The sequence below is a fragment of the Diospyros lotus genome, chromosome 11 (assembly GCF_014633365.1).
Source record: "Diospyros lotus cultivar Yz01 chromosome 11, ASM1463336v1, whole genome shotgun sequence".
Taxonomy (NCBI): Eukaryota; Viridiplantae; Streptophyta; class Magnoliopsida; order Ericales; family Ebenaceae; genus Diospyros; species Diospyros lotus.
In genome coordinates, this window is record NC_068348.1 from 6,673,226 (window position 1) to 6,690,970 (window position 17,745).

General features: G+C 35.7%; 1 protein-coding gene across 1 annotated transcript; it reads left to right on the forward strand.

Moving 5' to 3' along the window:
* The first annotated feature begins 5,003 nt into the window (after positions 1–5,003).
* Positions 5,004–5,309, forward strand: LOC127812697 (uncharacterized). The gene has a single exon (XM_052353216.1). It carries the CDS (start codon positions 5,004–5,006, stop codon positions 5,307–5,309), a length of 306 nt encoding a protein of 101 aa, XP_052209176.1.
* Positions 5,310–17,745: the final 12,436 nt, after the last annotated feature.

Sequence of the window (17,745 nt, forward strand, 5' to 3'; positions counted from 1 at the left end):
TTGGCATCTGAAACTTGACAATGTAAAAAAATCATAACAAATAAATGTTGTAACTCATGGTCGGTAACCCATGTAGATGCATCTGTGAGACAATCGTTCCATTTCTTATTATCGTCTAGCAACCCTAATGCATAGAAGTAGCCTCGAAGGTAGGATATATAATTCCATTCATTGTCCATATGCTTTCCAAAGAAGTGATTCCTTTAACAGTATTTAATAGCATCCTCAAATAGTACCTTTCATCGCTTATAGGATGAGCGAAGTATATACTACCGATAGTTTTGCCTTTTTTCCTTCTACTCCAAACTGCATCATTCGAATTCCATACCCAAAAAAATGAGAAACTCGGCATAAGTCAGGTCCCTTTCATCTATATATTGTCTATTCGTTTCAAACCATTCTATTAATTTGGTTTTTTCTACTCCAACTCTGGTCAAAACACTTTGTAATGTTTCATCCTCCTTAAAAATAAAAAAAAATATTATGTTTTCTTAGCAAGTGGAAGGGCAACCTTTCTACTAGTAGCTTTCAATAGTGTATGTCGAATTGAAAGATTCTCCTGCAAGCTTCTGTAGCAGAAATATATCTACAATTCATGTATGCTTTGATATCATAAATTTCTTCAGAATGAGTACTTTTCACAACAGCGACGGCTCTATCAAGACCTTTGCAAACATATTTGAATAAGTACTTGATTGATCTAGAATAGTTGTAGAGGTCAACATTAAGGAGCACATCGAACTTTATTATTAGATATCTGTTGTGAGGAACAACATACTGATTATTCAACAAAATTCCATTCTTCTCAACTATGAATGGCGATTGTGTTAGACCATATGTGCCCAAGAATATATCTTTATGTATTTTGTCGACATTTGAAATAAATGAATAAATGTTGATTTATTAGTGTGTATTAATTTTTGAGCAATTGTTTAATGATCATAAAGATGTTATAAATCGAGTACTTAAGTTGTTAAGTACAGAAAGATTCGATTTATAATGCAATCTAAATTTATTGTCTACGACCGGTGAATAAATTACAAACACTTTATTCTGATAAGGACATTTTAATTTTATTGAAAGTTTATCTTTGACTTTTGCAATAAAATTAAAAATATCTTTTAGATAAATTAGACTGGACCAAGTTGAGTTTAATTTGTGACAATGACCACGTGAAATTAAATTATATTTAACATATTATATGCGAGACCTTAATCTTGAGTAAATAATAGATTTTGATTATTAACTTAAACTTCTTTGAAATATCAACGAGTAAGATTAAAATTATTAGTCAATACCTCAATATTTTGGGAATTAAAGTGAAGTAACGAGGAATATATATTTACAATACGGAATCCGTCACCTATATAAGGCACGATCATTAACTCAAGGGATTAAAGTACGCTACAAGGTAATCGCTTAATCTCCTACGTGTTTTAATTCTCGTAAGTAATTGTTTTAGTTTCTAGTTAATACATAAAAGTAAATGAATCTTAATCATTTTTTTTATCGTATAAAAAATTGATTTTTGTTAAGAGGAATTATGATTCCAATAAGTGGTATAAGAGTATCGGCTTTTGATTTACTTTTGTGTGTTAGAAATTAAAATAATTAATTTGGTATGATTAGATGGAGCGGTGTTAGGTGTATGTGTTGTTGAATGTTATTAGATTAAATTTTTTGTTTCTTGAACAAATTTATGGCTCTAGTTGTTTTTCTAATTTTTGGAATCAATTTGTGCTGTATTTTTTTTTTTTTAGTCTGTAACAAGAAGGGTGGATCACGACTCCACAATTTCCTTCTTGATTTTAATGTTATTGCAACCAAAATTTGTGAGCCTCAAAATGGACATAGCAAGGCTGTTGTGAATTTACAAGGACTTAATTGAATATAACTCAAACCGTTGGGGCATTGGTTGCAATTTCTGGTTGAAAAACAGAAATGAATCGAGAAGAAAAGGAAAATCCTCAACGGCGACAGCACAGTGGTTGTCGCTGCTGAGGGGGGCGTTATGGCGCCTCCCTCATAGCGCCTGCAGTTGCTGTTTTTGGCAGCGACTACCGCGCGCGACAGCAGGTTCCTGCCGTTGCTACAGTGGTGGCCGAGTGCTGTGGTAGTGGTGGTGGTTCGAGCTGCTTCTCGTTGGTGGTCGCAGTGGTGAGGATTTTCAGTTTTTCGGTGGTTTCTCCTTGGCAGCTACAAACCCTATAATTTTTTCTTGCAAGAATTGGGCCTATTTTGGACTTGGACTTGTGGAAAGAACGGACCTGGGTGAATGAAGGACATTTGCAACATTGGATTTGAAGAATTGGGCAGCCTTGTGGCCCAATTGAGTATTAAAATAATGTTATATTTTCATTTCTTTAGGTTTTGGGCCATAAATTGTTCTCTTTATTTTATCATCGCTTTTATTTGATGATTGACATTTACATAACATGTCATCACATTTACACCACTCTGATATGTTTGTCATCATGCATATCACTTGTAATGTTTCATGTATATTTTCTAAAGTAGTTAGAAAATTAGTGAAATATTATTAATTAACAATTGGACAATTTTACCTACTAAAATTTGTTAGAAAATGTTAATTAGAAAAACTCAAATGATACAAAATATTAAGTGAGTGAGGGTGCTGTCCGGCTAATTCTATCCCGCAAGTGGACGGATCGTGACAAGTAATACAGTGATGAATAGAGTGTCGTACCCACGAGGACTAACTTTTGATGGTTACTCTAACTGATTTAACCTTAACCTAACACACACATTAACAAAGACTTCAACAGTAATGAAACTTAATTTAGAAATAAAATATGCAAACAAAATAATTCCTTTGATTTAAAACTTACAAGACTAAGGCACTAGGGTTTGTGAATCCACCGTCGGCCTTTTATGATTCAATTATTTGTTACTCGGGTCTTGTTATTTCTTATCTTAGGTTGAAAATCGATGATCCAATCACAACCAAAAGCCTCTCTCGATGGTCATTCAGTTCTATGAATATATATGAGATTAACTATCTCTAGATAACCTTCGAACATATAAACATGCATTCAATCACAGAGATCATCACAAAATGATTTCATAGGGCATAACGGCATCTCTACCTATTATAGGACCCTACGTTGTTTGTTACCATGTCTAATCCATATTGAATCTCTCGAAAGCAATACAAATCACAAATATGTTCCAATGGTGATCAAGCATCAAAACAGCATTATGAACATAACAAACAATCAACCCGAATGGATAAGAAAATAACAAACTGAATAACTTTAAATCAAACCATTAGAAGTTGAGGTTTCATCATTCACCCTAGCTATAAGAACTTAGCTATGCATGCTCTCAATCATAAGAAAAAGAAAAGAGTTGGAATCCATAACGAAGAATTGAGAAAGAAAAGAAAAGCAAAGAAAAATACAACCCAAGAGTAGTCTTCAATCTTTCATCCGCCTCTCTTCCATGCCAAAAAAAACTCACAAATCCCTTAAGAATAAGTCTTTATATAGTCCTCTTTAGGTTATCAAAGTCCTGCACCTTAAAGGAGTCTATTTCTCTTTTATTTGGATTGAAATGGGCTTAAAACGGCCTTTTCCCGAAGCTTTAATCCCTACCGCGGTCCTACCGCGGTATGCTTGTTGCTGCAGACCCGTGAGTTCTAGAAACTAATTCCTAAAGCGGTCCTACAGCGGTATGCATTCCGTTGTAGGACCGTGAGCTCCAGAAACTAAACCTTATATCGGTCCTATAGCGGTATGCATTCCGCTGTAAGACCGCTAGCCTTCTTCTTTAGCCTCTTGCTTTATCATTTTCAACTTCTTGCTCTTGATACTCTTTTGCTTTCTTTTAATTTGATACCCGACCATGCCTCCAAGCTTTATTTCACTTCCATAATGCACCAAATTCACTCTTTTTGCTCCATGTCTGCTTTAACACATGCTCCACATCTACATAACCATATATAGAACCAAATCAAGTAGAAATCATGCTCATTGAATGTATAAATGCTAAGTTTATAGACCAAAATAAGTGTATAAAAGACACTTATCAGGTGCATTAATCAAATGAACCCACGCCCTTCTCTATTAGTCCATGCCTCGTGCTAGTTTTTAACTAGTCTCCCAAAAAAAAGGCTACAGTGATTTTGGTTACTAGATTGGGCCTAATTATAGTAGTGAGTTTAAGGACAAATTAGACAAGATTATCCTAAAGGTGACTTGGTCAAATTGGAACTTGAAATATCATTAATATAGGGGTTATACACTTAAATTAGAGATATTGTCGTACTTCTTAAAGAATATCCTAACGATGTCATTAATGGCCAAATCAAGCGATACTAAATTAATATTGCATGAGATGCTAGTATATATTAATTTAGTGGGAGGGTCCCAACCTAGTCGTAAATCACAGTATATGTTCTTAAAGAGAGATGTGTTTAAGATTTTGGAGTTTTAAGTCGTCGCCATATAAAAGTAGTATTGGGTCTACTTGTGCATTTTTTCATGCATCATATATGAAATGTTTATTTGAAGTAACTGTAAATTAATGCATGTAATTTATTTCAAAAAATGTATGCATGCAATTTATTTTAGAAAATGTTAGACCAATACAATGTCAACCATCCTTAGCAAAAACCAACTAATTGGGAAAAATTATAATGATTGGAAATGCAATCTCATGATTGTGCTCACTACTAAGAAGCATAAATTTGTGTTAACTGAAGAGTGTCCATCTGAATCCATCACTGTTGAGAAGCATAAATTTATGCTAACTGAAGAGTGTCCATCTGAATCCTCTACTGAGTCAACACCTGAACAAAAGGCAGTCTATGATAAGTGGTACTAATCTGATGAGATTGCCCATTGCTACATTTTGGCATCAATGTCAAATGTTCTGCAGCAAGAACATCAAAATATCGATACTGCGGCCAAAATCGTGGAAAGCCTTCAAACTATGTTTGATCATCAAGGTCGTTAGGCTAGACAAGCAGCTATCAGTCTATAATGAACATGTGCATAACACTAGGGACACCCGTGAGAGATTATATGCTTGCATTGATTGCTCAATTTAACGTGGCTGAGGTGCTAGGGGTTGAGATTAAGACACAGATTCAGGTTGACATAGCTTTGGAAACTCTCCCTGAGATGTTTTCCCAGTTCAAAGTGAATTATAATATGAATAAGCTGAACATGTCCTTGACCGAATTAATGAAAGATCTCCAGAATGCAAAAAGTGTTCTGAAGGCTAAGATTGGAGATGCTATGGCTATTTTTGCTGGGCCATCCTCTTCCAAGCGGAAAGGCAAATGAGGCAACAAGAGGAAGAAGCCTAATAGGAAAGGGCACACCACAGCCACAACTAGCTAAGAAGGAAAAAAAAAGATGAGAAAACTAAAGGAAAATGTTTTCATTGTGGATAGAAGGGTCATTGGAAGAGAAACTGCCTGGAATACCTAGCTTCCAAGAAGCAGACTAGTGGTGAGTTATCTTATATTGAGACGTGCTTAGTGGTTGATCCTACTGATACTTGGATTGTAGATTCTAGAGCCACTAATCATTTTGCAACTCTTTACAGGGGTTCCAGGTAACCAAGGAGCTTGATGAAAGAGAGTTTACCCTTCGAGTTGGCACAGGAGCAATGGTGCCCGCTAGAGCCATTGGAGTTGTTTATCTTTATTTTCAGCACAATAAATACATTGTTTTGAATAATTGTTATTTTGTCCCAGACATTAAGCAGAATTTAATTTTCGTTTCTAAGTTATTTGAGCAGGGTTATTCAATAAATTTCTCACGATTTGTGATTGATATTGTTTTGAATAATGCTCTTATTTGTCATGGACAATTGGTTAACAATTTATATGTTTTAAATTGTGTTGATTGCTCTATTCATAACTCCACTACTAACAAAAAATGAAGACTATCTCCTACCAATGAGACATACTTATGGCACCTTAGACTAGATCATATTAATCTAAATAGAATTCAAAGATTAGTAAGTGATGGTCCTTTAAGTAACTTAGAGGTGGAATCACTACCAATTTGCGAATCCTGTTTAGAGGGTAAGATGACCAATAGGTCCTTCTCTTCTAAAGGACATAGGGCCAAAGATGTTTTGGAATTGGTACACTCTGACGTATGTGGTCCTATTAACATACAAGCTAGAAGTGGCTATGAGTACTTCATCACCTTTACTGATGATTACTCAAGATACAGATATGTATACCTAATGACCCGCAAATCTGAAGCCCTTGAAAAGTTCAAGGATTTTAGAATTTAAGTGGAAAAACAATTAGGCAAACAAATCAAGACACTTCGCTCAAATCGGGGTGGAGAGTATCTATCTCATGATTTTAGGACTTACTTATCAAAGAATGGGATTTTATCCCAATCGAGTGCACTTGGTACATCTTAATAGAATGGTGTCTCAAAAAGGAGGAATATAACCTTGTTAGACATGGTTCGATCTATGCTTAACTTCTCTACACTATCCACTTCCCTTGGGGGATATGCCATACAAACTGCAGCATATTTATTAAATATAATACCATCTAAATTTGTCCCTTAACACCCTTGGAGTTGTGGAATGGGAGAAAGCCTAATTTACCTCATATCTGGATATGGGGATGTTGTGACGCCCCGCTCCCACTTACGGGTGTCACTCATGAACAATCATCCAAACTGCTCACATGCCCAACCATTGGTGAAGGGCGGACTGTGTTTCAACACGAAATGCCTTAAGTAGGGACTAGGCTTCGTCCTTCCCTTCCTTCAACCCCAAGATCAACTAGCAGATTTGAAATTTAACCACCACACTTGGCTAATTAATTTCCATTAAGTTTGCCCAATCGTCATTTTTTTATTTATTTATTTTAATTCTTTTTCTTTCTAAGAATTCCACCGCGCTCCATAAAATTCATCATTTCAATCAACCCATTGATTTTTACCAATTTTGGAGGAAAAACTCATATAATTTAAATTTTCAAAAATTTTGGATTTCTCCAAAAATATCCAAAATCTCTTTATTTTTGAAAATTCATCCGGAGCCCATAATCAATCAAGAATTGTCCCCAAATCCCCTAATTTTCCAATTTTTTCAAAAAAAAATTGGTCGACGGGGCTGTTGGCGCGTCCGGGGCCCCGCGGTGCCTTGGCCAAGCGGGCCACGCTCCTCGTGCGCCTGCTACGTGTTGTGGCCCCCTGCGGGCCCCAGTTGCTGCCACCTGCCAATCATACACTTTTTTTTTTTTCTCTTGGGCTTTCTAACCCAAAATTTTCAAAAATTACACCCTTTATACATACATCAAAATACCCATTTTTTCATAAAAACTTACAAAGAAAATACTCATTTTCTTCTTCCACAAGGTTTACACAACAAAGGAAAAATACTACCTTTTTACACCCACTCATGGTGCTTATTACAACATAAATCAATACAACCAAAAATAGGCTTCCATGAGATATACAATGGTCTTGAATCTTCAATCCCATGCATCCACATGCCATTTCATCTTTGCCATGATTTTTTCCATGCCTTTACAACCTATATTTGAAGGTAAAAATCTCATGAGCTATTAAGCTCAATAAAGGTGCAATGACAATAAGTATAAATAAAAACATATCATGTGATGACAAATGCATGCATGCAACATGGTTAGGGCTTTCACATTCTCACAACTACTTAGGTTTGAGGCTTTAAACTACTCTACCCCAAATAACCTCATGGCCATAGGTCCTTGAGCACAAGAAAAATATGCCAATGCACACAATTAAAAGTTTAAACACATACTTTACCACTTGCAAACCACTATCCCATGGGTTTATCCCTTACCTCATTCCTTAAATCTTCCAATCTTCATCTCAAGAGAGCTCCCATCATCATCTTTTCCCATCTAAGGTGGCATTTCAAACAAGCAACTTACTTTGTCCACAAAGTATACCAAAATAAAGAGAAGAAAAATGGGACTTACCTTGATCCCTTCATCTTCTTCTTCTTCATTCTTTCCTCCATGAGAGACTTCTTCATATCTCTCTTTCTTTCCTTCTTTTTCTCAACAATGGAAGATTTCTTCATTCTTCATTCCTTTTCTTTTCCTTTCTTTTTGATTTATTCTTCTAGTCTTGATATTACAAATGCAAGACTTCATCTAAACCCTCCATTCTTTTCTCTTTTGGAGAGGAAATCCTAGCCATACAAATAAAGCACAATCCATGTGCTCTTGAGAAATCTCAATCTCAACAATTGATTTTGAGGAGATCTAATCTCCACTATTGGCTAGAAACACATCTTGGCTACAACCATATATATGTATTTACATGTGGCAATCCATGTCAACCACAAGCTTCCATCCACCACCATTGGATCATTCTTCCAATTTCAAGACCCAATCTCATAGCTTGAATTCTTTCCAATTTTCAATTATTTAAATTGGACTAATTTCACCCATCACTTTTGAGAGACATAAATCCCTCACTTTTCATTTATATAAATCACCATATTTTCAAACATTAATGGTGACCATTTTACTTTCTTTTTCATTTATCTTTTTCCCCAACATCATGATGGCCTTCATAAATGCTTTGAGAGACATTTATAATTTCCTTTCTCATTTAAATTAAATCCCATATTTTTCAAGGCATTAATGGTGACTAATTTCCATTTCTTTTGGAATTTCTTTAATTCACCATAATCATGCCTCTCATTAAATGCTTGAAAGACTAATATTATTTTCTTTTACATTTATTTAATTCTCTCCCTTATTTGGACAAGAGCTTGCCAAGTGTCACCCTTAGACACTAATCTTGGCTTCCAAGTTTTCATCCTAGCCATTCATGTGGCATCACCACATTAATTCACCAAATTTAGGAAAAATCAATTATTTTCTCAAATAATTGAATATTCACTATTTTCCCATTCTTCACAATTTAATTCCTTCTTGGAATTTTACTCCAAATTACTAAAATACCATTTGTGAATTATTAATCCCATTTATCTCCTCATTTTTACAAAAAATGGAAAATTAATTCACTTCCATACTTAATTCCACCTAGGAATTATTTTCAATTTACCAAAATACCATTTTATTGGACTTCACTATCCAAATTACCAAAATGTCCCTCTCATAGGGCACCATTATTCTCAAGGATCCATCACATTCTTAAGGGCATTTTTGAAAGTTTCTCACTTCCTTTCTTATTCTCTTAACATCAGTAACATTGGGTGTTATAGATGTCTAGCTCACGTGTTAAAAGGAAAGAAGGATAAGATGGAAGCTAGATTAGAGATATGCTTGTTTGTAAGATATCCAAAAGGAACAAGAGGGTATTCCTTCTAGTCCTCTAGATAAGAGGGTATTTGTTAGCACAAATGCAACCTTTTTAGAGAAAAAAATACATAGAAGAACGTAAATCCAAGAATAAGGTTCTACCGGAAGAAATGAAAGGAAGTGATTCCTACACATCTATTCTAGAGATCCACGTAGAACCTAATACACAAGATTTCATACCTCTAGCACCAATGGTAGTAATTGATTGTAGTGGGAGACGTACTCAAGTTTTACCTAGTTCACCCATTGACTGAACTACACAAGAGGTTCTAGAAGAACAAGCTCCCATTTCTCAATCATCACCTATACCGAAAGATGTTGAGACTTAAGTAGAGACACGGGAGACATGAGAAGTAGTGGGAGAACAAAACGTTGATCCAGTCAATCAAGTAGTCCAAGAAGCTCCAGAGCTTAAGCGTAGTGGGAGAGTCACTAAACTTCTCTCTAGATGTTTGCTATATGGAGAAACCTTTGAGGCAATCTCAACTAAGCAAGGAAAGGATCCCACTTCGTATAAGGAAGCTATGGAGGACATAGACGTTGACTCGTGGAGAAGTGTTATAGATGCAAAAGTGCAATCTATGCACTATAATTCAGTCTGGGAACTTGTGGATCCACTTGAAGGGGTAAAACCCATTGGGTGCAAATGGGTCTACAAGAGGAAAATAGGAGTAGACGAAAAGGTGGAAACCTTTAAAGTTATACCGATTGCTAAGGGTTTTACCCAATGAGAATGAATTGATTATGAGGAAACCTTCTCTCTTATAACCACGCTTAAGTTTATTAGAATTTTCTTATCCATTGCCGCTCATTATGATTATGAGATATGACAAATGGATGTCAAGACAACATTCCTTAACGAAAGTCTTGATGAAATCATTTACATGATGCAACCAGACAGTTTCATCCAAGAGGGTGGTCAAAAGCATAAACTATGTAAGTTTTTCTTCTCTTTTTTTTTTTTTTAAATAAACTATGTAAGTTAAAGAGGCCCATATATGGACTTAAATAGGCGTCTAGATCTTGGAATATGAGATTTGATCAAACCATCAAGACTTATATTTTTAATCAAAATCCTGATGAACCTTATGTCTATAAGCGTATTAAAGGCAACAAGGTTATTTTTCTCATACTTTATGTTGATGATATACTACTCATTGGGAATGATGTAGGAGCATTGACTACAATCAAAAGTTGGTTAGCCCAATAATTCGATATGAAGGACTTGGGAGAAACTAGTTATGTCCTTGGGATTCAAATCCTATGGGACATGAAAAACAGGCAGATCGCTCTCACAAGCTTCATATATAGATAAAATACTAGTGAAATTTGCAATGCGAAATTCCAAAAGAGGCCAAATTCCTTTTAGATATGGAATTTAGTTGTCACGGGAGCAATGCCCTAAGACTCCTAGTGAGGTGGAATATGTGAAACAAGTTCCATATGCTTCGGTTGTGGGAAGCCTCATGTATGTTATGCTATGCACACAACCAAACGTTTGTTATGCTGTTGGGATAATTAGCAGATATCAGTTGAACGCTGGACCAGAACACTGGACTACTATTATAGTATCTACGGAAAACTAGAGATTATATGCTAGTTGGCTACATTCTCACCATGCAATTAAAACACAATAAAACTTTTATATTTTTTTTTCTTTATTTTGGTGAGAGGTTTATACTCGTCAGTGTACGAGTGCAATTGTAATCCAAATTTAAATTTGTATCTTCTGGATGAGTTCAGATCGTCCACTAAGAGATTTATTTATGACAAAAGAAAAAGAACGTCACACACACACACATTTAGATGAATTAGCAACATAATTTTTTTATGGATTTTCAAATAACAGGTGCTAGGAAATAAAGCAAGGCAGAAGTTAAAAATAAACACTAATTGTGAGAATATGGAATTGGATAACACTTGAATTAAGACAATTTCAGCACCAACCCGCTGATCCTTAATTTTTAGCAAAAAAGATTAGCAACATTAATTTAATTTCAGATATGAGGGTTTGATATTAAATGCAATTAGAGATAATGATAGTTCTAGTTTAAGATCTCCATACATGATATGTGGGACTTTAGTTTAAGCAACTATCATAAATCCAATTGCAATTAATATATAAAATAACTAAATTAATCATCCGGGTTTGGGTATAATAGCGTTTCCAATTCTAGTAACTCCTATACATGGCATGAAAGCTCTAAGTTAGGCTTACGCTCCAATCCAAACCTAGTGATTTTTTAATAATTAATACACACTCATACTAACATTTAAATTAATGTCACTTATTTAAAGCATAACTTTCTTTGGGAATCATTGGCGTTGGACATTGTCCTTACCTTAACCCAAGATTGGATTTAGCTACTTATCTTCATTTGAAAATTAATTGATAGGAATTTAAATGGCGTAATTTAAAGGACATGAATTAAAACAGCAAAAATTAACCAGCCATTTAGGCGATGGATAATAAAAAGACAGGAATTAAAATGACAGAAATTTAATGGCAAAAATTAACCGGTCATTTAGGCGGTGGATAATAGAGTAACAATAAATAACATGAGAATTCAAGAGAAGAAAAAAAAGAAGTAAGATCACAAGAGAAGACAAGAAGAGAGAAAAAGAGCAATTCTTAAAGAAAAACTCTAAGAACTCAACTAAGCTTTCATTCAAGAATAATAATCCTCTCACAAATGCACCCAAGTGAGCTATTTATAGCTCACAAGATGTAATACAAACCACAAAATTATTCAACTAGACATAATTATATCTAATGGGCACTCACAAAACATTCACCTAACTAGTGGAAGAAAAGTAGCTAAAAGAAAAAAAATACAAAATACTTTAGATGGTGGAATACTCATAAAAATACAAAAGACTTTAGGTGGTAAATCACTCATAAAAATATAAAACAAAGAAAAATCTTCTACAAGTTGGGCTTTTGTTGGGCCTTTGGTTGGTTTTTGGCCTTTGTTGGTCTTGGGCCTTTCTTATGTTGGATTCCATTTGATAGTTGGGCCAAGTGCACTTGAAACATCCTCTAGACTCCATAATTGGCCTTTGAATTTGAGCAACAATAATGTGTAATCCAACATCTTCGATTTATGCCCCTAATTAATTGTACAAGTCAACTTCCTTCCTTCATCCTAAAATAATATGTAATGCGAATAATTATTTATTTTAAGCATAAATATAAAGCCAAAATGGGGATATAATTCATTAAGATTTAGGAAACATTGACCCCTCATCACTAGTTTACTCAGCTGCGGATCTAATCCCATTAGTTATACTGATTCTGACTTTCAGGCTGATAGGGACTCTTGGAAGTCCACATCAAGTTCGGTATTTACTCTAGGTGGTGAAGCTATCATTTGGAGAAGTATAAAGCAATCTTATCTTGTTGATTCCATCATGAAGGCAGAATATGTAGCAGCCAAAGAGGCAATATGGCTCAAAAAGTTCCTACTAGATCTCGAGGTGGTTGCTATTGCATCGGAGCCTATAACACTATACTGTGATAATAGTGGTTCTATGGAAAATGCAAAAGAGCTAAGAAATCATTAGCGTGAAAAACATATTGAGCAGAAATATCACCTAGTCAGGGAGATAGTCCAACGAGGAGACGTGACAATGTGCAAGATACCTTTAGCTAAAAATCTTGTTAATCCCTTTACAAAAGGCTTACCAACAAAAAGAAAAAGCTTTGAGGGACATATTGAAGAAATGAGAGTACTTAACATGTCTCATATATTCTAGGGCAAGGGGGAGATTTGTTAGACCGTATGTGCCCAAGAGTATATCTTTATGTATTTTGTCGACATTTGAAATAAATGAATAAATGTTTATTAATGTGTATTCATTTCTGAGCAATTATTTGATGATCGTAAAGATGTTATAAATCAAGTACTTAAGTTGTTAAGTACATAAAGATTTGATTTATAATGTGATCTAAATTATTGTTCACGATTGGTGAATAAATTATGAATACTTTATTCTGATAATGTCATTTTAATTTTACTGAAATTTTATCTTTGACTTTCGCAGTAAAATTAAAAGTATATTTTAAATATATTGGACTAGACCAAGTTGAATTTAATTTACGACAACGACCACGTGAAATTAAATTATGTTTAACATATTGTACACGAGACCTTAATCCTGGGTAACTAATGGACTTTGATTATTAACTTGAACTTCTTTGAAATATCAATGAGTGAGATTAAAATTATTAGTCAATACCTTGGTACTTTGGGAATTAAAGTAAAGTAACGAGGAACATATATTTACAATACGGAATCCGACACCTATATAAGGCACGACCATTAAGTACTCAAGGAATTTTTCGATAGACAGTTAAATCTGAGCCCAATAATTTGGCCTTTTTAGTCAAATTATTATCGTGATATGATCACGATCAATTGTTGGACCAAAAATGGGACTGAGGAATTATAAATATTTTGAAAGAGCTCTCTATTCATTTTAGCTCAGTTTCAAACAATCCAAATGATTGACGGGGATTGTGTGTAGGATCATTTTGTTAGAGGATAAAATTATAGATTTTATTACTTCGATAATTTCAATTGACTTGAGAGTGCAATTTTGTTCTTTTAGTGGAATAGAACAAAATTAATATATTAATTTTAACCAGTTCAGAGTTGATTGGATCAAAATTGAATTATTGGAGCTTAAGTGTCCGATCAGGTCCCTCTAGTGGCTTCAAAATAAGAATTGACTTTAAATTATAAAAAAAAATATAATTTAAAAGGGACCACACTGAAATTATCAGATATTTATTGGACAAATTGCTTAATCATTGACAGTACCATAAATTATTACAATGTATCTAGACTGATGTCTTGAATAAGTTTTCCTTTTTCTCCCAAAATTCATATGTTTAATTTGTCCAACTTATTTGGAAAATTGTATTTTTTTCAAAAAATTTGGATTTACTACATTCTTATATCTTGTGCCCACACACAAAACAAGAATGGTAGTGATAACAAGAAAAAGTGTAGAGATTCTCTTGGATTTCTCGAAGAACACTAGAGAAGGCTTGGAGGTCTGAAAGAGTTCTCAAATAAAGGAGTCTTGATCGTGGAATCATTAGTAAGAATTAAAGCACGCTACAAGGGTAACTGCTTAATCTCCTACGTGTTTTAATTCTTATAAGTAATTATTTTAGTTTCTAGTTAATACAGAAAAGTGAACGAAACCTAATCATTTTTTTTATTGTATGAAAAAATGATTTTTGTTACGAGGAATTACGATTCTAATAAACTATCTTCCTAAATACAGGAAATCCATCACAGTCCAATGTGGTTTGTTCATTAAATGGCTTAGAAAAATGATTGTTGCATCTTCCATTTATCATGCAAGGCACGTCCGAATTGTAGATAGCGCACGGTTCATGGACCTTAAATTTCTACAAAGCATCATATCCAGCAGGGTCAACTTCTTTGTCAAGGATTTCTGTAGTTATTATTTTGTCTATGTTGTTGTTCAGTTACAACAATAAATTTTTAAAAAGGAAACCGCCAACGGATGACTCATGCGTGGCTTGCTTGAGTGATAGGTGACTCACTTAGGGGATGGATGACTCTCTCTAGTGATGGATGATGTGTGGATTATCCGACGATGGGTGACTCTCTCAGGGTGGAGCGACAACAATGGATGAGTCTCTCGGGTGGAGCAACAGCGATGGATAAGTCCATCCAATAGGTTGAGAGTGATGGGTGACCTATCCAAAAAGAAGATCAGTTAGGGGCGCTAGTGATGATTCCCGCGCAGACCCTTCGATGCCTAAGTAAGCCTCTCAAAAGTATAAAGTAATAGAATGCAAGAAGAAAATGTGAGTGTGAGAGATTGCCTACCGAATGGGGGGAAGAAACCCCCTATTTATAGCGATGGGAAGGGCTGCCATGTGTCGGGTGGCCCGATCCCCATGGCAAGAATCTCGGAGGGGCTTTGACCAAGTCTCGTGGGTCGTGGGCGTGCCCATGGAATCCCCAAGTGGGGGTCACTAGGTAAGGGTCACTCAGGGGTGTGTGCAGGGAACCCTCAAGTAAGGGTCACTCAAGGGTGCTGGCTCGAGCACGCGCTGGGCAGCGTGGGTGAGGGACCGGCAGCTCTCATGGCCGCCCAAGGTAGGGGCATTCCTGGGTGGGGGTCACTCGAGGGTGCAAGCTGCACATGGCTAGGCATGGCTACTTATGCTACCCCTCAGGTAGGGGTCACCTGGGGGTATAGGTTGCGCGCGCTGGGTAGCGCTAGTTCGGGCACACATCGAGCTGCGCGGGCGCATGTGTTGGGACACGTGTGACCACACAAGAGTGCATGCCAACCTGGGCGGTGCTACGACGATGCAAGCACAGTGGGGTGTAGAGCTTGCGTGACTTGTCACAACCATGCACACAAGGGCTCCTCGTCTAGCCACGTGATAATGTCTCCTTCCTCTGATTCTTTTATTTATTTTGTTGATCCACTCTGTCCACTTGTTTTGTATGACACATCAATCTATATGGTCTAGGGATTGATTTTTGCTTTCTGGATGCGAAAAAAAATAAGACATGTGCATAAGGAAGGCCTCATTTTTGGAACTCAATCATATAGACAACTGCAAACAATGAAATCAATTGCAATGTCGTCTAATATATTATGTAAGATTAGTAGGATAATGATACCAAAATGAATTTATATTATACTAAATCTACTTTCATATATAAAAAAAAATTGTAAAAAAATTGAACACTTATGCAACTAAAATATAATTTCTAAAAGGACTATAAATTAACACTAACCAAGACTATAAAGCAACACTAATATTTATAACTAATGCAGCTTTGCTATTAGTTATTTGAAGAAGATAATTTTAATAAAAGTTATTATTATATTATAAATTTGAAAAATGAAATAGACCACAATTTAAATAAAAGCTATCATAATAGTTATTATTCTCAAATTAATAAAGAACTTACTTGCAATTGTGCAACCAAATAATTTCTTGTGTTTAAGATCATGAATAAGTTCATGTAGCTTTATCTCAGATACTCTGCAAGTAATCTCAACTCTATTTTCATCACTTTTTTGTTTTAGAATATCTAACATATAATTGATTTCTGGCCATTTGGGTTACAAGTGAATGTGATAAACAAATCAGGATTTCCAGCCCGTTTGCATATTGGTAGTTTTGCCCTTCGTATCTTGGTCCTCCAGTATACGAGGAAGGGAGAACAACAGTTTTTCCTAATTTTTTGCAATAAGAATCTCCACGATACATAGCATCCATGAGCCCATAATAAAGTTCATTGTGTAATTTTTTTTTTTTATTGTTTCTTATCCACCAAAATCTTTCTTCCTTGATAGCCATGTAAGCATCAACAATGAATTGCTGCAAAAGTTTGTCAGCTTGTAAAAGTGTTTTGCCTTCTTTTTCTCTATATTGCAACCTAAAGCAATAATACTCTCGCATTAACAAAATGTTCCGTTTGTAATGTATTCCTAACCTATATCCATCTTCACCATAAGGAAATAGCAATGGATAGTTCAGTGCCATGAAACTAGGATGGAGGTCAAAAATCCTTTGTAGTCCATTATTGTTGTTGTCAAACTACAATAATTACATTTATTTGTCTAGGATCAACCAAAGCAGAGTTCTTTACTGAAGCTAAGGTTCCGAGATCTTGCAGGTGAGATCAATTGGGTTTGAACCAGGTTGGAGCTATAGTCTTAGAAGACCAGAACAACTTGAGCCCGGATGGGGCCTTCAAGAAGAGCTACCTAGATGGGGTCTTCGAGACGATGTCAGAAGGATGCCCCAATGGGTCTTCGGGGAAGTGAGCCTTCAGGGAGCACATCGTTGTCTTAGCCTACAAGCACAAAGGACGTCAAAAAGTCACATGGGAGACTCCCCCACATGGGCTCTCTGTTACCTAAGTTAGACAACAGTTCGAGAAGTTTGAGAAATGTACAAATGTTCGATGTATGTATGTATTTGGTGTCTTCTGTATGTCTCGAAAGGGGTGTTCCAAATGGGTTCTAGAAAGAGAAAGAGTCAGGTCCAAATGATATCCCCAAAAAAGGTCATATTTCCTTCTAAGAGACAAATATTTATAGACGAATATGTAGGACCCACGGATGGGTCCGAGATGATGCATCGGGGAGTGCATGTAGAGAGAGGCCGGAAGGCCCAGAGATATCTTTGGGGGAAAGTCCCGATGGCTATCCTTGGGTGGTCCCAAAGAAGGCTTCGGCGCCACCAAATGGCTTTGGTCCAGGAAACTTGAAAGGCGTCTCCAAACATGCAAAATAAATTAGGCTAAACCATTCCTGAGGGACTTTTTGGGGGTGGCCGAGAGGCTATCGTCCCAAAGGCTCTCTAGGAAACTCATCGAGGAAATACTTAAGATTTAGGAAATTTTTAGAAC